This window comes from Somniosus microcephalus, chromosome 2 (assembly GCF_052327205.1).
Source record: "Somniosus microcephalus isolate GS21.2 chromosome 2, FLI_Smic_1.0, whole genome shotgun sequence".
In the NCBI taxonomy this organism is placed as follows: Eukaryota; Metazoa; Chordata; class Chondrichthyes; order Squaliformes; family Somniosidae; genus Somniosus; species Somniosus microcephalus.
In genome coordinates, this window is record NC_140988.1 from 84964980 (window position 1) to 84990001 (window position 25022).

At 43.0% G+C, this 25022-nt stretch overlaps 1 protein-coding gene across 4 annotated transcripts in view; it reads right to left on the reverse strand.

Annotated features, from left to right (window-relative positions):
- fstl5 (follistatin-like 5) overlaps positions 1-25022 on the reverse strand; it is a 1173542-nt gene that overhangs the window by 857429 nt on the left and 291091 nt on the right. For all 4 annotated transcript variants that reach the window (XM_086010874.1, XM_086010870.1, XM_086010888.1 and 1 more), the window contains exon 4: positions 11851-12099. In XM_086010874.1, coding sequence (XP_085867000.1) covers positions 11851-12099 — 249 coding nt within the window. The remainder of the gene's footprint in view (positions 1-11850; positions 12100-25022) is intronic.

Here is a 25022-nt window from a genome sequence, read left to right on the forward strand (position 1 = left end):
AAAGTGTTGAAAATATAGATTTCAATGTTTGACTATGCATTAACAGAAACTTCACATGAACATTGGCTAAACCACCCCAGTGCCTACTCCTGTGTGTTGCTAGTTCGTATGCTTGCAGTACGATGAGGGTGAGTGTGAGGGGTGGCTAGTGAGATGGGGAAGTGATAATGTAGATAGAGAGAGATGGGTGGAGGTGCAAGGTTAAGTTCGTGTGAGTAAGGACATGCAGGAGGAGGGTAGGGAAGGCAGAGTGATGGGGATGTGATGAGTGGCACAGCAGAATAAGATTGAGTGTGGCTTTGCAGTAACGTTTCATGATCTACTCAGACCATTGAAAGGCTTGCACCACTGCAGCCTGGTCCTCCTGACTGCATCCCTGCTTCTGCCCTCATGTGCATTGTGCAACCAGGCTGCGTTGATCTCCTGCGGAGATCTCTTCCGCCCATGGGAAAGAAAGAGAAACTCCCTGCATGCTGTGACTTCCTCCATAACATTATGGAGGGAGTCATGGGAGAGCTTGGATGCAGCCGTGCACTTTTGTGCAGTGCCTGTCAGTGTTTGCAGCACCTCAATGCTGTAGAACACTGACAGCACAAATGTCAAGATCAATTTGGACATGGCCCCTTTAAGGAAACCAGCTGATGACGCGTCATCAAATGGCATTATCAGACCCACTTATGTTTAATTGGCTGGGAACCTCGGAGGGCGGGCTTAACAAGCCCTATTAACGTAAAATCATTTGGAGAGTGCTGGCTGCAGTAGGCAACGGGCTGGGACTGCGACACCAACCCCGGCCGCCCCGGAACCACCTCGATCGGCGAAATCACGGCCCTTAATTCTGTTTCTCTCTCCACATATGCTGCCTGACCTGCTGAGTTTTTCCATCAAAAGTATTCAATGCAGTGAAGTCATTTCTTAGGGCAGGATTTTCATTGGGCTGTGGAGGCGGGATTGGAGGCGTGTGGGGGGTTAAAATCCTGAAATCAGGGGGCACGAACCCATCCCGCCCACAACCCGCCTCCATGCCAGTTCCAAAGGAGGCGGGTACCCGACCCGCACTGGGACCTGCCTCCCCGAGGCGGGAAGGGGATTAGTGCCAATTAACTGCCTGTAGTTAACAGGCAGTTTTTAGCCCATTCCCTATTTTCATTGATGAAATGTGGGATTCCCGACGGCTCCAAACCACGGCAAATTAGCAAGGCGGGCCATCGGGATGAAGGGCTTGGAGGGGTCGAGATGTCCGGTGTTCAGGTGAGTGATGGGTGCATGAGTGCAAAGGTAAGTGTGTTTGGTGTGTGTAAAGTGTTTAAAGAAGTTTTACTTACATGTACTTACCTTTACAGCCTTCCTTCCTTCAGGTCTCGGGAGTCCCTCATCTCACCAGCACAGAAAGCAGAATGGCCAAAGTTCCAGCATTCAGCTTTCTGTTCCGGGGAGATCTCTAAATCATTCTGAGAGGAAGGAATTAACCTGGAGTACAGATTGTCAGTGTTTGACAGCTTCAAACAGCTGTCAAACGCTGATATTTCATCTGTCAAATGGTCTTGACAGATGAAATATCAATCTTTGACATCACCAGTTGCCGGGTGGCCCTTAGTTGGCCTGCTGAGCTCGCTGGGCGGGCTTAACAAGGTCAATCAAGTCAAAATCGCATGGGTTGGCCACAACTCAATGGAGGCGGGACTACAACGCCGAAAGTTGTAGTCCTGCCTCCTACCCACCGCCTCAATGAAAATCCAGCCTTTAATCTCTGCCGAATGATTGCATCAGGAACAAAAACATTCTTGACAATGCTCATAATAAAAAAGTTGGCTCTAATGCTATATAAGTACATGGTGCTCATAGCTTTCGTAAAAATATATATGGAAGGGAATATTCTCGTGAAATGGAGAGCATTATTTTTTAATATAATTTTTCTTTCCTGTCAGATCAAAATAAACTGGAGATGCTGGAAATATGACATAAAAACACAATATGTTGGATATATACAGAAAGTCCAACAACATCTTCAAACAGAAAAGATGGGTTAATGTTTTATGCGTGGACCTTTTGTGAGAACTGAAAACTAGAATGAGGGTGAAGGGGAAGCAACAGGTAAAAGTGAAGAATCAGAAGCTGATTTTCAAGTCCATTACACTTTGTATGCACCAGTTTATGGGCTGTAACAGGCAGGTAAGAGAGGTTGATGATCCATAATTCTGGGTCTCCATCCATTCATGTTTGAACTGCATTTTGGGAGCTTTACAAAAATATTAAAATGCGGGTGGTGATACCCTGCGCACCATTTTGAAATGCTCATGCATCCATGACATCCATTCATAATTATGCTTTTGACAACTAGGTGTTCAGGATTCTAAGTGACCGAGAAATAGATCCATGTTCCTTTAAGGGGCACAGTAATGTCAAGGTAAATATTTTTAGGCTATTTTAGCCCGTTTTTCTTTTTTCGTATTTCTTTTCTGCGGGTGCTTTTGTGACTGTTGTTTTAATTATTATTCTTCCCTGGCACCTATGGGTTTCCCAATGGGAATCCAGCTATCTGATGCATGTGAAAAAAGAGACCTATGGAGAGATGCCTGGAAGGTTAGGCTGCATTGGAGGTTCTCTGTGCCCTTTCACTGATATCCATAGACCTGTATTTACAGACAGAGGTAATAAACCTCACTTTGGTAGTGCATGTGGAGGCTGCTATTTCCAAAGGAAACTGAGACAACCGAAACAATGGCACCATTAGAATATATGAATGCCTGATTAACTGTGACTTTAGCAAATTACTGCGGATGCTGGAAATCTGAAATAAAAACAGAAAATGCTGGAAATACTCAACAGGTCAAGCAGCATCTGTTGAGAGAGAAACAGAGTTAAAATTTCAGGTCGATGACCCTTCGTCAGAGCTGCAGGGTCGTCTGACGAAGGGTCATCGACCTGAAACGTTAACTCTGTTTCTCTCTCTACAGATGCTGCCTGACCTGCTGAGTATTTCCAGCATTTTCTGTTTTCATAACTGTGACTTTAGATGGTTCCTCACTTGCTTCCCAATCACATTATGGCATGCTTTCAGTGGCACTGCTTCCTTTTAAATGCACTGCATATGCTCATAGAAGCAAACCTCATCTTTCGTCTTTTAATTTCGATATTACCTGTACATGCAATAGAAAGTTTCCAGTGAATGTTACATAAAGAGCCCAGGAGCAGTTTGAGGATTGTGGAAGACTGCTGTCATGGTACTCCCCCCTCCACAGCACAAAAGTAAAGGTGCACTTATATTGCATTGGGCTCCCCAAGCAAGGCATATGTAAAACTACTGGGACTTTTTAAGACCAGTCATGTGGAAGACCCGCTTAAAACAAGTGTTAGTGCATCCCTGCAGCTTTTAGATTTTGCTTGCAGCCAGCTGTGCAAGCCGCACATTTGTGGAGTCTGGCATCACTAGCATTGGTCTCACAAATATAATAGTGCCTCAGAACACTGGGTTTGCAGTTTTATAGTGGCGGAATGCGACCATATCCCAAGGTTATTAGACAACGCACCATCGCGGCAAGTTTTATCATCTTTTCGCTGTGTTATGCTGGAAGTATGATAATGTGTTTTGCTACACATGAAGGATACCTCCCACGGAGTAAATGTTAAGCTGCATTGGCATCAAGCAAAGCAGTGATGTTGACTACTCAAACTTTTTTCCTTCCCTCTCTGCTAAAGGGAAATCTAACTAACTTGGTGAATCACCAAACAACTCTAGATTATTACATGTGATTATTAATGTTTAGTCATCATCCATTGATTACGGCAAAGTCACATTAGATGCTAACTGGTATATAAGTTGTACCTCTATTTTATGATTATTTATATATACAGGTAGACTATCCTTTATCCGAAAACCTCGGGACCAGCCGTGTTTCGGTTTTCGGAAAATTTCGGATTTCGGAAGGTGCGCGAAAACACTTCGGTTTTCAGAGGTAATTCGGTTTTCGGGAGTGCGGATAAAGGATACACTATCCCTTATCCGGCAGCGTCGGGTCATGCTTTGCGCCACTTTCGGCTTTCAGAGGTTTTCTGGTTTCGGATGTGCAGATAAAGGCTGGTACACTTACGCTGAGCGATTTCGGTTTTCAGAAGTGCGGAAAAATGCTACACTATCCCTTATCCAGCTAGGCCTGTAAGTCGTGCGCCACTCTGGTCATGTCGTGCGCACGACTTACGCTGACCGAAAAAACCTTCGGTTTTTAGAGGGTTTCGGTTTTCGGAAGTCCGGATAAAGGGTAGTCTACCTGTATATATATAGATTTTGTTCTTGCATTTATGATAATTTTGCTCATTAGGGGTAATTTTCCAACTTCACATACTGTCAGGAACCTCACTGGAAGTACAAAGTCAGAAAATTACCCCTATTGTATTTAACCAATTAGAGTCATCATCAAAGAAATGGGTCTTCACAGATATCAGCATATAATGAGCAACACACTGTTCCATCCATAAAATAATAATCATGCGTTTTGATGATCCAAAAATATGACCAACCTATATAACAGATAGTATAGCTACATGAAAAATAACTCTACCTCCCTCTCCTCCTTTAAGATGCTCCTTAAAACCTACCTATTTGACCAGGCTTTTGGTCATCTGTCCTAGTGGCTCCTTGTGTGGCTCGGTGTCAAGCACCTAGAGACATTTTACTACATTAAAGGCTCTATATAAATGCAAGTTGTAGTTGTTGGGCAGATTTTTGTCTTCACCACCTGGGTGGTAATCTGGTGGAGCAGATCAGTCGCCGTTTATAGGACCCACCATTGGAATCAAAATCAGGCAGGTTCTATAAAGGGTGAGCGGCGAAGACAAAAATCTACCTCAATAGTCTCAGAATGGAAGACTATAGTAGAAAATGTGCAGCAATCCAACGATTGTTTGTTCGTGTGGCAAATAGATTAAAATCAAAACTACGTAAAGCAAAGATAGAATACACAGGCAACTCCCTACTTACTGTATTTTGACACACAGTTATCTGATAATCTGCCTAACTCCCAAATGTGATTTGTTAGAGTTGGGGAATAAGGGATTGGTAAACTCTATTCAGCATCTGGCGTGTGCAGATTGCAGCTGCTCTCTATTGCAGGCACCAAAGGATCTAGTCAGCTTGCAGCATTGAAGCAGTATTCCGGAAGCGTTGCTAAGAGGTCAGCTGCAAGGCCATGACCTGCTTTGTCTTTGCCACAGTAAAACTGGATGAGCTACAAACAACAAAAAGATGTTTGTGCTTATTTACAGAGAAAAAATGAAAAAACATTTCACTAAGCAGTGTTTTAATTTTCTTGAATAATGTGAAATACTAAAAAAAATCAACATCCACATAACTGAGTCGCAATTGTAAACATTTGTTTAAATGCCTAGGGGCCTTTAAATCAGTCTTTACCAGTTTCCACTGACAAATTCACAGATTGTTTTGGGTGGTGAATTATTTTAAAAAAAGATTTCATCCCGAATTAGAGAAAAAAAAACTTCAAAATGTTCCCATTGTTTTCTTACCAAAAAACATGCCTGGAGAATTGTGATTGCATCTGTGCCATCACATTGTGTACAGTACATACCGTGCTGAGGTCATTGACATAATGAGCATGCATCTCTTGACCCAATCTTTGGTAGGCAAAGAAATAAAGGCTATGCAATTTGGATATATTTTTTAAGAAGATTCGGATCAATTTTAGGTATTGCTGTGAGGACTATGACCAGGAATTTCTTTGTTCTGCCAATCAGTCAGCGTAACTTCAATGTTAGATCGGTAGAAATCTCACTTACTACAATAATTGTCAGTCTTTCATTTCTAGCTAAGTATGGAGTAAGGACACCAGTGTAGTGACATGGATACCACAATGATAATCCCCAGAAGACTAAGGTCATCAGTCACACACTGGTTCAGATCATATATCAAGGCATTGTTTACTAAAAGCAACATTGCAGCTGTTCCCCTGCGCATAATGTCCAACAGGTTTTGATATTCTACCATCATTGTGGTAGATAAATTGCTGAAAACATAACAATAAATATAGGGGCCCCAAAATTACATGGGTGTTCTACCGTTTCTCCACCAAAACATCAGTGGAAGACTGGCTCGACCCCAAAGGAAATGAGGGATACTAGGGGGCGATTTTACCAGCTCCGGGGAGGTGGGTATGGAGGCAGGACTGCCGGGAAAATGGCGCCCAACCCGCCTCCATGCCATCTTGCCAGGAGGCGGGTAGCCGTCCCGCGCCGGGTCCCAGCTCCTTGGAGGCGGGAAGGGATTAAAGCCTATTAACTGCCTATTAACAGGTAGTTAACAGGCAGAAAATAGGATTATCCCCTTTTTGCCCTCACAAGTGCGGGCTTCCTGAAGGCTCCGAAACCCTCCAGCTCAGCGAGGTGAGTAATGGGTATGCGGGGGTGCAAACATGTGCTGTGAAGGTAAGTGATGGGTGCAAGAGTTTAGAGGTGAGTATCTGAGGTAAGTGCAAAGTGTTATTAAAAGTGAAGAGAATACTTGTAAAATTTTGATTGCAACTGACATTCATCTTGGCTATTTGGAAATGACACCCTTGTTACTTTTGATGAGATTTTAAGATGCGCGCAAGATAATGCGGTTGATTTTATACTGCTAGGTGGCGATCTGTTTCATGTACTTACCTTTGTTTCTTCCTGCAGGCTTCAGTCGGTGTCTATGCGGAGAGTCCCGCACCTCCCCGTTGGGAATGACAGGTGGCCGTTGCATTCTCAGATGCAACAACCATCTCATTTCTGTAAAAGAAAGAAGTTTGATGAGGTCTTGAATTCAAGACCTCATCAAACTACAGAGATTGTCAGTGTTTGACAGCTTCACAGAGCTGTCAAACGATGACAATTCATCTGTCAAAAATTGACGTTGACGTTCTCTGCAACCGGCTTTCCCTTAATTGGCCTGCTAAGCCTGCTAGGTGGGCTTAACAAGGTCAATCAAGGGAAAATAGCGTGGGTTGGCCAGAAGTTGTTGGAGGTGGGACTGAAACCCGACAAGTGGGAGTCCCGCCTCCAAAAGCTTCCCATTGGCAAAATCACCCCCTAGGTTATGTCAGGCATTCACCTTTCTGGTTGTATCCTGGTTGCCTTTTAAGTGGCTGGACTTGCATCTGGAAAATGATGGGCTGTGAAGGTGCCAGGCTAGCATATCTCTAAGTCGGAGTTCCTGTCTTTGAGGCTCCCTGGGGACCTGGTATAATCGGGGTGACTGATATACTGACCAAGATGAAACACACTGGCCTTGACAAGGGTACACATGAGCACAAATGGCAGCGTCTAGGCCTGACAAGTGACTTGTACCTCAAAGAAGAAAGAAAAACCTTAATATGGAGCATTGCCACGATCGTGGGCGGGTGGGACCTGAAACCCCTACACCTCCCATAGGCGGGTGACAAGCCCTATGTAAATGAGGTGCCCTCTCTCTGCCCCCTCAAAACTCCAGTGAGGGTCAGCGTTGGAGGGTACCAGTAGGCCCAATTATGGTGCAACCACTAGGATCATGCAACTTCAGGGCAAGGTTCTTCAGTTTTACATTTACTTCTTAAAAAAATGTACCTACAACAATAACTTGCCTTTATATAGTGTCTTTAACATGGAAATACATTGTAATGCACTTCACAGAGGCGTAATCAAACAAATGGACTCAGAATGCAAGAATGAATTATTAGCGGGATGACAAAAGCTTGGCCAAAGAAGCGTTTTTTCAGGAGGTTCATAAAAGAGAGCGAGAGAGGGAGAGAGAGTGGAGAGGTAGGGGGGTTTAGGAAAGGAATTCCAGAGCATGGTCACCAATGGTGGGGCAAAAGGAGCTGCACAAGAGGCTAGAGTCAGAGGAATGGAGAGTTCATAGCTTCTTGTGCTGAAGGAGTTAAGGGGGTAGGGAGGAGAGACCAGGAAGAGATTTAAACACAAGAGTGAGAATTTTAAACTTGAGGCATTAAGGGACTGGGAGCCAATGTAGATCAACGACGATAGGAATGATGGGTGAGCAATACTTGAGGGATGGAATGCTGGCAGCAGATGGGTAGAAGATGGGAGGCTCGCCAGGAAAGCCTCTAGAGATTCAGTGAGAGTCTGATGATGAGCCCCATGAAGGTAGTATTCTTGAACAGTGTAAATAATTGTACCGTGTCATTTAGTTTACTGTACTTAAAAAAAAGGATAGGGCCCTTGCTTGTTTTCTTGAGTTTAGCCATGTTCCAAAAAAAATTCTGAATTTACCTGGCTTTTTGGGATCTAATTTGTTTCCCACTGATTTTTGTTTCTGGATTTTTGCACTAAATTGACAGTAAAATCTGACTTTAAAGATCCTTATGAATACTATATGAATACTCCAATTCTGGCCTCTTGCACATCAACGATTTTAATCGCTCCACCATTGGCAGCCGTGCCATCAGCTGCCTAGGCCCGAAACTCTGGAATTCCTTCCCTAAACCTCTCCACCTCTCTTCCTCTTTCTCCTACTTTAAGTCACTCCCTAAAACTTACCTCTTTGACCAAGTTATTGTTCATCTGTCCTGATATCGCCTTATGTGGCCTGAATATTGAATATTGAAGGGTACATGACATTTGGGAAGGACAGGGAGGTGGGAAAAGGTGGAGGGGTGGTTCTGTTAATTAATTATGGTATTAGCATAATAGAGAGGGATGACCTAAGTTCAGGAAAGCAGGATGTAGAAGCGGTTTGGGTAGAGATGAGAAATAATAAAGGCAAGAAGTCACTTGTAGGAGTGATGTACAGGCCCCCTAACAGTAACCACATGGTAGGATGGAGTATAAAGGAAGAAATAATGGGAGCTTGTCAGAAGGGTACGGCAATAATCATGGGGGATTTTAATCTGCATATAGACTGGAAAAATCAGATGGGCAAACGTAGCATAGATGAGGAGTTCATGGAATGTTTTCGGGATAGTTTCTTACAACAGCACATTCTGGAGCCAACCAGAGAGCAGGCTTTACTAGACCTGGTATTGTGCAACGAGATAGGATTAATTAATGACCTCATAGTGAAGGCGCCCCTAGGTAGCAGCGATCATAATATGATTGAATTTTACATTCAGTTTGAGAGAGAGAAGAGTGGGTCCAAGTCTAGTATTTTAAACTTAAGTAAGGGCAATTATAAGGGCATGAAAGCAGAGCTAACTAAAGTGAACTGGCAAATTAGGTTAAAGGATAGATCAACAGAATTTCAGTGGCAGACATTTAAATGGATATTTCATAATACACAGAATATATACATTCCAACAAGAAAGAAAAATTCCAAGGGGAGGACCCACCATCCGTGGTTAACTAAAAATGTTAAAGATAGTATCAAACTTAAAGAAAAAGCATATAATTGCGCAAAGATGGGTGGCAGGTCAGAAGATTGGACAGAATATAAAAAACAGCAAAGAATGACTAAAAGATTAATAAGGAGAGAAAAATTAGAGTATTAGAGAAAGCTAGCTAGAAATATAAAAGCAGATAGTAAGAGTTTCTATAGATATTTAAAAAAGAAAAGAGTTAACAAAGTGAACGTTGGTCCTATAAAAAGTGAGTCTGGGGAATTAATAATGGAAAACAAAATGATGGCAGTTGAATTGAACAGGTATTTTGCATCGGTCTTCACTATAGAGGATACAAGTAACATCCCAGAAATAGCTGTAATTCAGGAAATGGAAGGGAGGGAGGAACTCAAGAAAATTACAATCACCAAGAAAGTGGTACTAGGCAAATTGTTGGAGCTGCGGGCTGAGAAGTCCCCGGGTCCTGATGGACTTCATCCTAGGGTCTTAAAAGAAGTGGCTAGTGAGATCGTTGATGTGTTGGTTTTAATTTTCCAAAATTCCCTAGATTCAGGCAAGGTTCCATTAGATTGGAAAATAGTGAATATAACTCCTTTATTCAAAATGGGAGACAGAAAGCAGGAAACTACAGGCCAGTTAGCTTAACATCTGTCATAGGGAAGATGTTAGAAGCTATTATTAAAGACGTTATAGCAGGGCACTTAGAAAAGTTCAAAGTAATCAGGCAAATTCAACATGGTTTTGTGCAAGGGAAATCATGTTTAACCAATTTATTGGAGTTCTTTGAGGAAGTAACATGTGCTGTGAATAAAGGGGAACTGGTGGATGTACTGTACTTAGATTTCCAGAAGGCATTTGATAAGGTGCCACATCAAAGGTTATTGCGGAAAATAAAAGCTCATGGTGTAGGGGGTAACATATTGGCATGGATAGAAGATTGGCTAGCTAACAGGAAACAGAGAGTAAGCATAAATGGGTCATTTTCTGATTGGCAAGATGTAATGAGTGGTGTGCTACAGGGATCAGTGCTGGGGCCTCAACTTTTTACATAATTTATATAAATGACTTGGATGAAGGGACTGAAGGTATGGTTGCTAAATTTGCTGATGACACAAAGATAGGTAGGAAAGTAAATTATGAAGAGGACATAAGGAGGCTACAAAGGGTATAGATAGGTTAAGTGAGTGAGCAACGATCTGGCAAATGGAGTATAATGTCAGAAAATGTGAAGTTGTCCATTTTGACAGGTAGAATAAAAAGAAGCATATTATCTAATGGTGAGAGATTGCAGAGGTCTGAGATGCAGAGGGATCTGGGTGTCCTAGTGCATGAATCGCAAAAGGTTACTATACAGGTACAGCAAGTAATTAGGAAAGCTAATAGAATGTTATTGTTTATTGCGAGGGGAATTGAATACAAAAGTAGAGAGGTTATGCTTCAGTTATACAGGGCATTGGTGAGACCACATCTGGAGTACTGTGTATAGTATTGGTCTCCTTATTTAAGGAAGGATGTAAATGCGTTGGAAGCAGTTCAGAGAAGGTTTACTAGACTAATACCTGGAATGGGCAGGTTGTCTTATGAGGAAAGGTTGGACAGGCTAGGCTTGTATCTGCTGGAGTTTAGAAGAGTAAGAGGTGACTTGATTGAAACATACAAGATCCTGAGTGGTCTGGACAGGGTGGATGTGGAGAGGATGTTTCTTCTTGTGGGAGAATCTAGAACTAGGGGTCACTGTTTAAAAATAAGGGGTCACCCATTTAAGACAGAGATGAAGAGAAATTTTTTCTCACAGAGGGTCGTGAGTCTTTGGAACTCTCTTCCTCAGAAGGTGGTGGAAGCAGAGTCTTTGAATATTTTTAAGGCAGCGGTAGATAGATTCTTGGTAAGCAAGGGGGTGAAAAGTTATATGGGGTAGGCGGGAATGTGGAGTAATCGGATCAGCCACGATCTTATTGAATGGCAGAGCAGGCTCGAAGGGCCGAGTAGCCTACTCTTGCTCCTAATTCATATGTTTGTATGTGGCCTGTTGCCAAGTTTTGATAATGCTCCTGTGAAGCGCCTTGGGACGTTTTACTACATTAAAGGTACTACATAAGTACAAGCTGTTGTTGTTATATGAAATTAAGAGCTCACATCTAATTACAATCTCAGACAAAAAGCAAAAAGTTGTTTATGTTTATTGTGCAGCATAGTAAGCACTACACTTATATAAGCTGACTATAAAATCATCTTTTTGTTCACTTTTGCATCCTGTGACCCAATTCATTAGTTATTATTTATAAGAAATGCAATCTTCTCCATTCCTCTAGGCCAGAAACATGGCTCGGAAAATGTTCATACAATCTTACAAAAATAAAGTTTTATTTTCATACAACAATTCACAATTAATAAATTTTCACTTATTTTAATTATCAATTTTTTGCTCTGACTCTCACTGTTCATCTCCTAAACCTGCTGAAATCAGAGACAAAATGGAACTTTTCCTTTTTCGTTTGGAAGAAGAAAAATGACCTTGCAACTCATTTCTTTTGGTTCTTACCTTTGAAAAAGCAGTCCTCATTGTGGACAATTGAAATTCTTTGTTTCTTCAAGCAGGCGGCACGATGAAGTTCACAGTGGTTTTCATAAAGTTCCCCGTCAGATCCACACACGGGCTTGTAATTCGGCTTGCAGCGCTCCATGCATGCGCAGTCCCCCTGTCCCGTCTCCTTGTTAACAATACAGTGCCGGCCGAGCCCACAGTACTTGTTCTCGCAGGGTCCAAAATGGCCATCCTGACCGTAGTATGCTGAAAAGTAACAGGAACCAGATTTGTCATTATCTTTGGGGTTTGTATGATGTGGAAAGTATAATTATATGTTACATCACCTGGGACCATATGCAGTAACCAGTTGATAAATTAATATAATTATGTTCTTGACACACTCACATCTAACGGTAACATAGAAAACAGTTTTTGCAATTTGCAGCTTGTTAATCATGATAAAAATCAAAATATTTTGATATATTTCTGCAAACTGCAGATCAGTCAAAAGCTTTCAGACAAAGACAAAGCTACAAAGTTTGAAGAGATTGTAAATTCCTGCCTCAAGCATGTCTGTTTCCCCACATTCTCCTTCTCGCTAGTTTAATAAGCTGCATTTTTCAGCTTCAGCTCCTTTTGTTCACAGAATTTGCGTTGATATCCATCTACAGACTTTTATATGTAGTGCTATTACCAATTAGATTTATTTCACATTACTACAGCACCTATTTTCGTGCAGGATTGCTGCTGCTAAAGAATGGACCACAATTTTTTGGGCACCCAATGTCATCATGGACAATCCTAGTAACTACAGGCCGGTCAGTTTAACATCAGTAGTGCGTAATGTTTTAGAAACAACAATCAAGGAAAAATTAACGGGCACTTGGAGAGGTTTAAGCTAATTAAGGAAAGCCAACACGGATTTGTAAAAGGCAGATCATGTTTGACTAATCTAATTGAATTTTTTGATGAAGTAACAGGGAGGATTGATGAAGGGAATGCAATGGATGTTGTCTACATGGATTTTAGGAAGGCGTTTGACAAAGTACCATATAGAAGGCTGGTTAACAAAATTGAGGCTCATGGAATAGATGGGTCAGTGGCAGCTTGGATATTGAATTGACTTAAGGACGGAAAACAGCAAGTTGTTGTAAATGGCTTTTTTTCAGACTGGAGGAGGGTAGACAGTAATGTTTCCCAAGGGTAGGTGCTGAGGCCACTGATTTTTAAATGACTAGCCACTATTGTTATGCTGTATTATCATTAAACAGAATCCTTTTCTGTCTTTTGTGCATAATCCCATATTCTAATTTATTGCACCGTGTGATTTTAATGCTATTACTGTATGCTTATTCCTTTTAAACACTTTATTGCAACTACATGCTGTTCACTTCATACCAATATTGTTAGTTATTCTCATGCTGACCTTGTTAATATTATGAACCAGCTATTTTTAGGAAACAAAAAGGCACTACTCTGAAAGAAAATTGTAGCTTTTTAAAATAGACATTACAATGCGGAAAAGAAGACGGCAATGCCAGAGTGCCACATTAATAAGTGGGAAACACTGGAGCTAATTTTCAGTTTTGCCACACCACAAGCAGTTGGTGGGTGCACTCTACCCATTGTAACTCACGTGAGGGCTGAACCATTTTGATGGATCTGTTGCTGGATGGAGCAGTGCACCACAACATGCACCAAGTCACTTAGGATTGCACTTTCAAGCTGGTAACTCACTAGCCTTTGGCTGAACTTCTACATCAACTCCACTTTCCAGCATGATCCCCATATCCCTTGATTCCCTCAGGGGCCAAAAGTCTATCGATCTCAGTCTTGAATATACTCATCAAATTAGCATCCACAGCCCTCTGAGGTAGAGAATCCCAAAGATTCACAACTCTCTGAGTGAAAAAATGCCTCCTCATCTCAGTCCCAAATGGCCGATCCCTTATCCTGAGACTATGATGCCTAGTTCTAGACACTTCAGCTAGGGGAAACAGCTATCGCAGTATCTACCTTACCAACTGGAAAAGGACCCGTTTATCCCTACTCTCTATTTTCTGTCCATTAATCAATCCTCTATCCATCCTACTATATTACCCCCAACCCCATGAGCCCTTATGTTGTGTAGCAACCTTTTATGTGGCACCTTATCGAATACATTTTGGAAATTCAAATATAACTACATCCACTGGTTCCCCTTTATCTACCCCGCTAGTTGCATCCTCAAAAAATTCTAATAAATTTGTTAAACATGATTTCCCTTTCATAAAACCATGCTGACTGCCTAATCATATTATGATTTTCTAAGGGCCCTGTTGTCACTTCCTTAAAAATGGATTCCAGCATTTTCCCGATGACTGATGTCAGAATAACTGGCTTGTAGTTCCCCGTTTTCTCTCTTCCCTCCTTTTTTGAATAGTGGGATTACATTTGCTAACTTCCAATCCACTGGGACCATTCTAGAATCAAGGGAATTTAAAAAAATCACAAACAATGTATCCACAATTTCTGCAGCCACCTCTTTTAGAACCCTAGGATGTAGGCCGTCGGGTCCAGGGCATTTGTTGGCTTCAGTCCCATTAGTTTCTCAAGTACCTTTTCCTCTATTGACCTTAATTACTTTAAGTTCCTCATTCTCATTAGCCCCTTGGTTCCCCACTTTTTTGGTACGCTTTTTGTGTCTTCTACTGTGAAGACAGATATAAAATACTTGTTTAAAGTCTCTGCCATTTTCTTATTCCCATTATAATTTCTCCTGTCTCAGCCTCTAAGGAACCAATGCTTACTATTGCTACTCTCTTCCTTTTTACATACTTGTAGAAGCTCTTACAATCTGTTTTTATATTTCTTGCTAGTTTACTCTCATATTCTATTTTCTCCCTTTTTATCAATTTTTTAGTCATCCTTTGTTGGTTTCGACAGCTTTTCCAATCCTCAGGCTTACTACTATTCTTTGCAACATTATAAGCCTCTTCTTTTAATCTAATACTATCCTTAACTGCTTTAGTTAGCCATGGATGGCTCACTTTTCCTGTGGAGTTTTTATTTCTCAATGGAATATTTCTTCCCTGTTGACTACATTTCCGAGTTTTGTGTCATCTGCAATCTTTGATATTATACCCTGTATACCCAAGTCCAGGTCATTAATATATATGTCAAAATCAGTAGTCCCAACACCGACCCCTGGGGAACACCACAGCACACTTTCCTAGAGTCTGAAAAACAACTGTTCACCACTACTCTCTGCTTTCTGTCCCTTAGCCAATTTCATATCCACACAGCCACTGTCTCAGTAATCCCATGGGCTTCAATTTTTCTAATAAGTCAATGATGTGGTACTTTATTTAACGCCTTTTGAAAGTCTACATACACATCAACCACACTGCCCTCCTCCACTCTCTCCATTACGTCATCAAAGAATGCGATCAAGTTATATGCGCCTGGTGGGTAAGACTCTGGGGGAGTGAGGTTTTTTGTGTTCTTTGTATCTTCTACTGTGAAGGCAGACACAAAATATTTGTTTATCGTCTCTGCCATTTCCTTATTCCCCCATTATAATTTCTCCTGTCTCAGCCACTAAGGGATCCACGTTTACTTTTGTTAATTTCTTCCTTTACATACTTGTAAAGCTCTTACAATCTGTTTTTTATATTTCTTGCTAGTTTATCCTTATATTTGATTGTCTCACTCTTTATTAATTTCTTGGTCATCTTTTGCTGATTTTTATAACCCTTGAAATCCTCAGGCTTACTACTCTTTTTGGCAACATTATAAGCCTCTTCCTTTAATCTAATACTATCCTTAACTTCTCTAGTTAGTCAAGGTGGTACCACTTTTACCATGGGGTCTTTATTCCTTAAGGGAATGTATATTCTTTGAGAATTCTGAATTATTTCTTTAAATGTTTGCCATTGCTTATCTACCATCATATCTTTTAATCTAATTTCCAAATCTACCTTAGCCAACTTGCCCCCAATACCTCTGTAATTGGCTTTGTTTAAATTTATGATCCGAATTTCAAACTTGATCAAATCACTCTCAAACTTAATCTGAAATTCTATTATGATCACTCTCCCCAGAGGATCCTTCACTGCAAGATTACTAATGAACCCTGTCTCGTTACACAATACTAGATCTAAAATAACTTGTTCTCTAGTTGCTTCCTCAATATAGTGTTCTAGAAAACTGTCTCGAATGCATTCCATGAACTCATCCTCCAAGCTACTTTTGCCAATTTGGTTTGTCTAGTCTATATGAAGATTAAATACCCCCACGATTATTGCATTACTTTTGCTATATGCTCCTTTAATTTCCTGATTTATACCTGCTACCATGTATCAGTAATGGCTACTAGATCAAACCCATTCATCTCTATTTGTACCATTAATTCATCTATCTTGTTACAAATGCTTCGATATAGCGCCTTTAATTTTAACTTTTTACTATTTTCCCTGATGTGCCCTATTACTTGCTTGGAATCTTGCATTGACACCCACATTCTTTGGCAGTAGGTGCTGGTATCCTCTTCTGTTAATAAATGCAAAAGAATGTTGCACTAGTGGTTGAACGGCCACAGTGATGGTTTCCTGTCAACTGGGAATGACACATCTTTCATGAAATCCTGTGTGCCTCTCTGCTGTAACTGAATACTGAATTTAGCGCAATCACCAATGTGTCAAAACAGCGCACCTGTAGCCTAGGTAATGCATGGTGAACCTGAAACAGCTTGATCCTTGCCAATCTCCTGATTTTGCCTGGAAGAACCATGTGGCAAAAAGGTTAAGTGCCATCGTCACTTTTAACAATACCGGCAAGACAGTGCCGACATTACTCCTTGGCTGCAGAGCGGGTTCCTGGAGCTGGCACAGTTCATCGGAGGCTTCCTGGGTGAGTTGTAGCTTCCTCACACAGTACGTTCAGTGAAATCATGGTAACTGTTGCTTGTCTATTTGCTCCTCCTTTGCTGCCCTTTCTTCTCTTCCTCCTGCAACATGTCCAGCATGGTAAGGCTTGCTGATGAGCCACTGCTGGTTTGTGGACTGAAACAGTTAAGTTGGTCATTTCAATATCTCCTGTGACCCATATTGGACCTCTACTGCCCAAATGCCATGTCCAATATAACTGTCATTAATGCCAGTTATGTTTGAAGGCAACTAGCAGTAAAGCTGCATATTTTCCAATATCTGAACTGGATCTGTGTGCTGTTATCTGTTAAACTAGATTATTCCTTTAAATAATCTTTAAAACAATTACTTCATTACTGTTAATGCACAAAATGATTATGCATTAATGCACACTTAAGGGGCAATTTTACAAAATCTATAATAGACAGAAAATCACGGGGTGCATGCTCACAAAGTTTTGATATGTGCCCTTCGCAGTGCAAGGCTCCATATCAAGAACATGCATTTGTAAAATCGTCCATTTAGTGCCTTCTTAACAGAGGACTTTCATCTATAGTGTGAAGGCGAGGACCAGCTCTTTAGCAATTAGATAATAAAACCAGCAGCTACAAAATCAAATCTGTTTAATTTAGTCATGACTCATTTTTTTTAGATTTTGTTTGCACTCTTAACTGTTGACTACTTTGCCAGGTTGGTGTTTTTGTTTGCAGTTACTGGCTTACTAATTGCTTCTCCTTTTAAAAATGTTTCATAACACAATCAATGCCCAAATCACAACCTACATAACTCCTGTTTTTCAACAAAAAGAATGCAATCTGCAGTACCTTGCTAAGTGACTAAGCTGTGCCGAATTCAGCTTCTCATATAATTGTTTCAATGTGTGATTGGTGATTTCACTAACAATCTTAGAAACGCAATAAAAATGAGATAGGGTGCAGCAGAGTGTTTTAAAGAAGCATTTTATCCATAGTTAACAGGAATGAGAAGTCATTAAAAAGATTTCTTTTCATTTAAATAAAACAAAACACCTGAACATAGAGGAACATTTAAAACTTCACTCACATCTATAATTAAAAAGTCATGATTTTCCACTTCCAATCAGCCTGATTTCAGGCAGATGTTGGGCCGGTGGCAAGTAATGTCAGCTTTTTGCAGGCGTCCAGTGTTTCGATGGCACGAAGGAGGGGACTTCAACATTAAAAGGCCCTGAATAGGGAAGATTACACTCCCAACCTGACTAATTTTAATTTTTTAAAAACTGGCTCTCCTTTTCAGGTGTCCCAGAGTCAGCCAGCCCTGTTAACTCTGCAGGTGCCCAAAACTTGCAACACTCGCACCCCCCTCCCCCCCACACCCTGCCCTTCCATTCTCGAGGGGGGATATCCTGGAGGCAGGAATCCAACCAGGCGGACACCAAAATGTTATTAATTAGGTTGAGCCCGGAAAATTCATTGGGAACAGTGCTGGAGAAGTTGGGAAGGTGCAAAACGTTAACTCTGTTTCTCTCTCCACAGATGCTGCCTGACCTGCTGATTATTTCCAGCATTTTCTGTTTTTATTTCAGATTTCCAGCATCTGCAATATTTTGCTTTTGCAAAGCAGTTCACTTCATTCAGTTACCTATAATTTTCTAATCATGGCAATTTAATTCCTTTAGGTTGAGGCAAAATACTAAATATTACCCAAAATTGATTCATCATTAACATTTTGAGCTTGATTTTTTTACTGGGGCGGGCTGGGGTCGTGTAATCCGCTTTTCGTGTTAACCACCCGATTCTAAATCAATGTGGGAGAATTAAGCGATTTTAACTTAAGTGGGCAATTGAGTTCCAGCGTGTGGGAACCCATGGCCCAATTAGTTTTTTCAGTCTGAAACTCGCCTCGGATGATGTCATCATTGCTGCTGCATTTAAGGTCTGCAAGAAGCCTTGCTTCTGCTGCAGACTGCCAACCTTTTGGCCTTTCATGTTAGAGAGACCTGGAGGCAGAATGACCAGCGAGAGACCTAGGTCTGCTCCCAGGTTTGATGACGTTGACCTGCAAGCTTTAGTCGAGGGAGCAAGAGCACATAAAAAGGTGCTCTTCCCTTCTTCAGGGAGGAGGAAGTCTCCCAAGCAGACCAAGGCTGTGTGGATCCAGGTGGCAGAGGAGGTTAACTCTTTGTCGATAACCCGCAGAACCTGGCTTCAGTGCAGGAAGAGGTTTCATGACCTTCTGCGCACTGGAAAAGTGAGTATGACTTTCCCATCACCCTCAATCTGATCCCCATTGCGTCTCCTCACCAGCACTCAGCTTTAGCAATCTCTTCCTCCACATCCCACTTGACACTGACACCCATGCACCCTTACCCATTCCCTCTCTCTCTCTCTATGGTCACATTCACCTAACTATTCCACTATGCAGCCTTCACACATCACTGTGATGCTATGAGATCAACTTACAACACACAGGGAGAGCCCTTGGCATTGCCAGCTCACTCCATCTTTGTCTCCTTCTAAGCATCTATGCTATGGATTTTCTACACTCACTCCTTTATTCTCACTCAAACTCCACTTGTCTCCATCATTGCAGGAAAAGAGAGCTCACAATAAGAGGGAAAGAGCGAGGACAGGAGGAGGGCCACCCTCAGTAGCCCAGCTCACCCCCTGGGAGGAGGCGGCCCTGGAGATCATGGGAATGGAGGACGATGCACAAGTGGGGGATGGACAGACGGGGCATCACAGCAAACTGGTGACAGTATAGTTTTCCATCTCTCTCAATGACATTGCATGAGTCGCTGATAATGATTCTGAAGCTATAACAGATGGGCTTATTATCATATGCAATGTGCATGTAACTTGGCATTATATCTCTGACTCTTTCCTTTACTCCCCCACAGGACCATCGACAGCACCCGTCCCCACTAGCCAGGAGGAAGAGCCTGAGCATCCAGACCCCTCAAAGGAAGCTGCAACCTCTGAGGGTGCAGCGTCAGCAGAATTTAGCACACCCAGCACCAGCGGAGACACTCACAACATGGCGGGACCTTTGCGAGATAGAGTAGTGTTGTCACCTGGTGTGTCACAGCTCACAAGTGAGCATCAGCAGATGCTGGAGACAGGGACAGCAGTGGAGAGTCCTAGTCGGAGGGCGTAGGACTCTCCCAGCTTGGCTCAGCTGCATGTCGACCCTCTGCCTCTGGGTCCATCCACAAGATCAGCGGTGCTGGAACTCCAGGAACAGATGCAGGAGTATCTGTCAGGTTTTGTCTCCAGGGTTGCTGTGAGTGTGGAGCGAATAGAGGAGTCCATTGCGAACATGAGCAGAGCCTTTGTGGAGTCATTGGCACATGAACGCATCACCATGGAAAGGATGGCAACCTCCATGGAGGTGATAAGTCGCCAGAGTGCAGAAAACATGGTGAGTGTTCTGAATAGAGTGACATCTCTGGAGGAACGATGGTCATCTATTGTACAGAGAAACCAGACCTTCATGGAAGCCCTTCTGAGTAGGACTGCCAGTGCAGATACGGGTCCCAATGGCCCCCCTGATGTGCAGCAAGATGCTCTCAAGCCACTTGCAAGCGCTGAGGGGGACCTGACCCATGAGATTGAAGTTGGTGGCAGATATCAAGGAAGTGGGGGCTCCTCTCCAAGCGCTCACACTTCCATGCCACTGCAGAGCCCTCGGTCAGAGCCCCACCAGAGTCCACACCCAACTGAGATTGGCATCTCAACCCCTGCACAGCCGGAGGAGCAGCAGACTGTTGGCAAGCCCTCACAGTTTCGCAACCCCAGAGGAAGCCCGCCAAAGGTGTCGAGACAGGAGCAGCAAGAAAGTGAGCAAGGGGCCTCCACATCTGCTGTAGCCACAGGGGAAGCACCACGTAGGAGCACGTGTAAGAGAAAGATACTGCACAAATAGTCACGAGGGTAGTCACCTGGGTGAAATTTCATGTTTAATGTTAAAAAGCCATCAGATGGTTACTGTAAATAAAAAATCTGATGGCTACTGCTGCAGTTGTGGCATGTGTCATTTCGCTAATGGGACTTTCACATTGAGGGCTTAGGATTACTTGGTATATACCTCAGTTGAGGAAGCACTCAGTGAAGGTGGCGAGAGGGGTTTCCCAGGAGGTTACACTGGAGATGGGTGTTAGGCTCCAAATTTCCACAGCTGTGATTATGCCTTCTAAAAGTTCCCCCAGACCTGAGACAACAAAGTCCTGCCACCTGCAAATGATGGCTGATCAAATATCCTATTCAATGGTGGAGCTGCAGCTAATAGTCAGCAATCCAATTGTGCTCCTGCCAGGTTTCACCGTCGTGTTTCAGAGCAGGCATGCTTCACGTCAGAAAAGGGTTAAAATCACCAAGGCCTTTCAAAATGGGATAATAGAGGCAATTTAGTGCTTGTTGAAAGCCTTAACAGCCTATCCCACCGCTTGGAGGCGGGACAGAAGCGGGAGCAGTAAAGACGATTTCTTGAAAATTGCTTGGAGGCAGGATGGAGGCGGGGTTGGGCCCAGCCGCCACTTTTTGCAAATTTAACACCCCACACACCTCCATTCCCGCCTCCACGGCCCTGTGAAATTCGAGCCCTTTATCTTCCAATTAACTTAGCAACTTATTACATATACTCCTGTAATTCAATTTGAATTTTAAATACAGTAATGAAGAAATTCTGAAACTACTTAAGAATAATTGGGTAGAATTTCTGCAGAGGATCCCTGATCTCTAACCGTTACTTCGGTGGAAGATCAGCAAAACCCTAGAAACTCCACGGAAATTACTGGCCAATGAACACGAGACTCCCGCTGACAGTGGTGGGTAGCGTGCCGAGCGAGTGTATCTTCTTGGAGAGGAGTGTTCCCCCAGCCCCTCAAGGAAGCCTTTGGCCTCCCTTCTGCCTCTCGCAGCCTCTCTCCAGCCCCTGCAATCTACCCCCCCCTGCCCAAGCCCCGATCTGTAGTCTGCTCCCCTCCCATGATCACGGCCAACCTCTCCCCCAGCCACCCCCCACCCTAGTCACGATCTGCAGCCGGGGACTGTTTCTTCCAGCATGAGAAAACAACACAATCAGTGACTGTTCGATAAATCACTTAACAGTTCGAGACAAAAGACCAGTTACCCAAACACCTGCCATTTGTACAGGACAGGTCCCAGCCACTGGAATCTGTTACACTGAATGTAGCAGTCTGTAGATTGAGGTGTAATTTTGTATTTCAGAGTCCAATAATATGAGACAGCACTGCACAATCAATCAGGGTCAGCCGCAAATCCTGAAAACTGAGTGCTCCCACAGATCCCACTGTGGCCGGAGCCAGTCCTTTATTCTGAGACTCAAACAGGTAGTGCAATGTGTTCAGGAGGTCCCTTTTACCAGTTTCACTCTCCATGTTTCCAAGCTCTCCTCCAACCTTCTCCTTGACCCAGTCAATCACTCAGCAAGGGGCTGGTTTTCCCACCCGGCAGCCGGCCAGTCTGTCAATTTGGCCGGTTGCCAAGCAGGAAACTGAATAAAAAGTTAAGGTCCTGCCGTTAAACTTGGCAGGACCTCCACCTCCCCGGCCTCGTTGGGTTCTTCAACCGCTTCCGGGCCTCCCCCACTTCCCCTTAAATATTAGGGCCATTACTCCAGAAAACTGCAAAAACAGTTAGAGATTGCCAGACATAATGGAGCCTTGCAAGGGATCAAGAATTATAAAGGACAAGATAACTAGCAACTTATCATTGAAACATGTGTATTCACTTGTTGGTGAGAATACAGTAATAGGTTGAATAACAATAATCTGCTGTTATTGATGTATGGAGACAACCAGAGACTGATGGCACTGAACTAGACATTGTTAAAGAGAAGTTCATGGCAGCAATTACCAAGATTAAGTTCCACAAATTGCTTTGCATATATAGTATCACCGAAGGTACACATGGCTTGGAGAAAAAATATTCTTTGATATCATGCGTAATATTTCTCAGAAGATACTGCGAGATGAAGTTATCCCCCCAAAAAACGCAGTACTCAAGAGTGTGAAGATCACAGAATAATAAGCGTTATCAATCACGCAGCAAGATATTCTTGGAGGTCACTGACAGTTCAAGCCATGCAGAAAAATAAGCTGGCTCTAGGCCAAGTCGAGACATTTTTCGTCAGGTGTTCTTATTCTGCGGTCAACTGACAAATTCCTCGAGTGAAAAGTCACAAGATTTGCGTAATGTTTGCATTGGCAATATGAAAGCATTTGACTGGATTTGGCTCAGAGATTTCTTTCGAACTTTGCAACACTTTAATGCCCCAGTCAAGCTTATCAACATCATTTAGAATATCAATAAGGGAACAGAGAGTGCAGTGAAAATCAATGACAAACTGACAGATTGGTTTAGACTCACAGCCGATGTGTGGTAGGGTTGCCTCTTTTTGCTTAGTTTGTTCCTGGAAGACTTTATGCACACGGCAACAGCCAAGCACCTAAGTGAAATCAATATCAGTGATAGGCTGCTGACAAAAGTAGGATTTGCTAATGACACTGCACTCCTGGCTGAATCAAAGGAAATGCCATGACCTGTGATCTGTGACAACAGTGCACAAAACCAACAAAAATCGCAACGTGAAAGAAGACATACTTGTCTACAAACAGTAAAATTCGTCATGGTCAAAACAGAAGTTGATGATTTAACCCAGTATAGCTTCAAATATTTGGGCTCCATTGGCACTGCAGACAACTAAATCTTACAAGCTCTAAAGATGATCATTGCACATTCTTGAACACTGTTGGTAAAGTGAGCAAGATAGTAAGCTAATTAAAATCTTTGTATTCAATATTGCCAAGTATTTGGCTGATGGAAGTTGGCTCCCTGCTTTTGAGTTCAAGATATGCAGAAAGTTGATGACTCTCTTCTGGGAAGATTATTTGTGCAATGCTGACATAGGAATGAAGATTATTCTTAGGAAGATCTTGTTGACACCGTACAAAGACAAAATGCTTAGTGATTGGGTCACATTCTTTAGTTAGGTGGGGGTTAGCTGAACAAAGTTCAATTATAAAACATGCACAAGATGGCTAGAGAGTCTATGAAAATAGTGACAATCCTCAACCACCTTGAAATGAAAAAGGTAGACAGAAAGGCCTGGACTTGAGGCAAAGTTTTCGCAGGGCAAAACTTCCACCTGACTCTCATGTCTGCCCCACTTCTGATCCAGAAGCTCTTTGGGACATCCTGAGGTTGTGAAAGCTGCTATATAAATGCAAGTCTTTCTTTTTTTTCCAGTTTGTAGCACCAGGGCTCATTAGACATGCACAACAGGCTCCCGATGAGTTTCCCACCATCACGAGTGAGCCCACCAGTACCAGCCAGGAATCTCTACTGGTGCTGCAGCCCCGAAGACTGGAACAAGGTTTCCCATTGAAGGCCTTGGCTGAGATCAAGGCCTTGAGCAGGTTAAATCTCTGGGACAAGCTGGAGGAAATGGAGGCTGCTGCAAGACCGTCTCCCTCCATTTGGTTATCTACCACCACTTCTGGGGCCTGCTGCCAGCCCCACGTGGCAGCCCTGGGAAGCGCAGTAGGTGTGGCAGGTGTAGTGTATGTAACTGTTCTACCTTTAAGAGAACTATTGTATGTAACCGCCCACCTTTAAGAGAACTATTTTAGGTGTGGCACTACTTTATCTTGGCTGCTGTATACTGTAATACCGACGGTGACCACACCGGTATATAAGTGCTGTGTCAGGATTTATTGGGCAGATTCGCCCTGACCTTCGAATAGTAAAGTCCTGTTAAAGTTACTCTTGTAGTCTGTGTATTAATTCGCCATAATACCTACAGACTTTACAGTGGCGACGAGTTCGATCTTACCCTGCGGCAACAATACTTCCGAAGCAGTTAACGAGCGTCGAGAAGAGGCACCCGCCCTCGTCGTTCTGCTGAGAGAAAACTCGAGTCTGCAGAGCAAGGAAGAAGGAAGAATTCAGACACGAAGCCTTCCATCAGCAACAGGCACTGATTGTCCCTTCTGCCACGGTGGTGAGTGAGCCGATCAGCACGAGAAGCAAGTCGGACACGGTGACTGTGAGTAAAGGGAAAATAAAAAAAATAAATGGAGGATAAGGGCGGTGAACTCGACCACGGTCGGGGGAAAGGAGCCGGACAGAAGTCGGGCCCAGAGGCGCTGAGACTGGGGCAGCGTGGAGCATGGAAGCCGCGGTACAAGCGGGCTGGGAGACGCAACGGCGTCGTGAGACAGCTAGACCGCGACTGGCGAAAAAGGCCGGGCAGCTACCGAGACCACGAGGCGCTGCGACC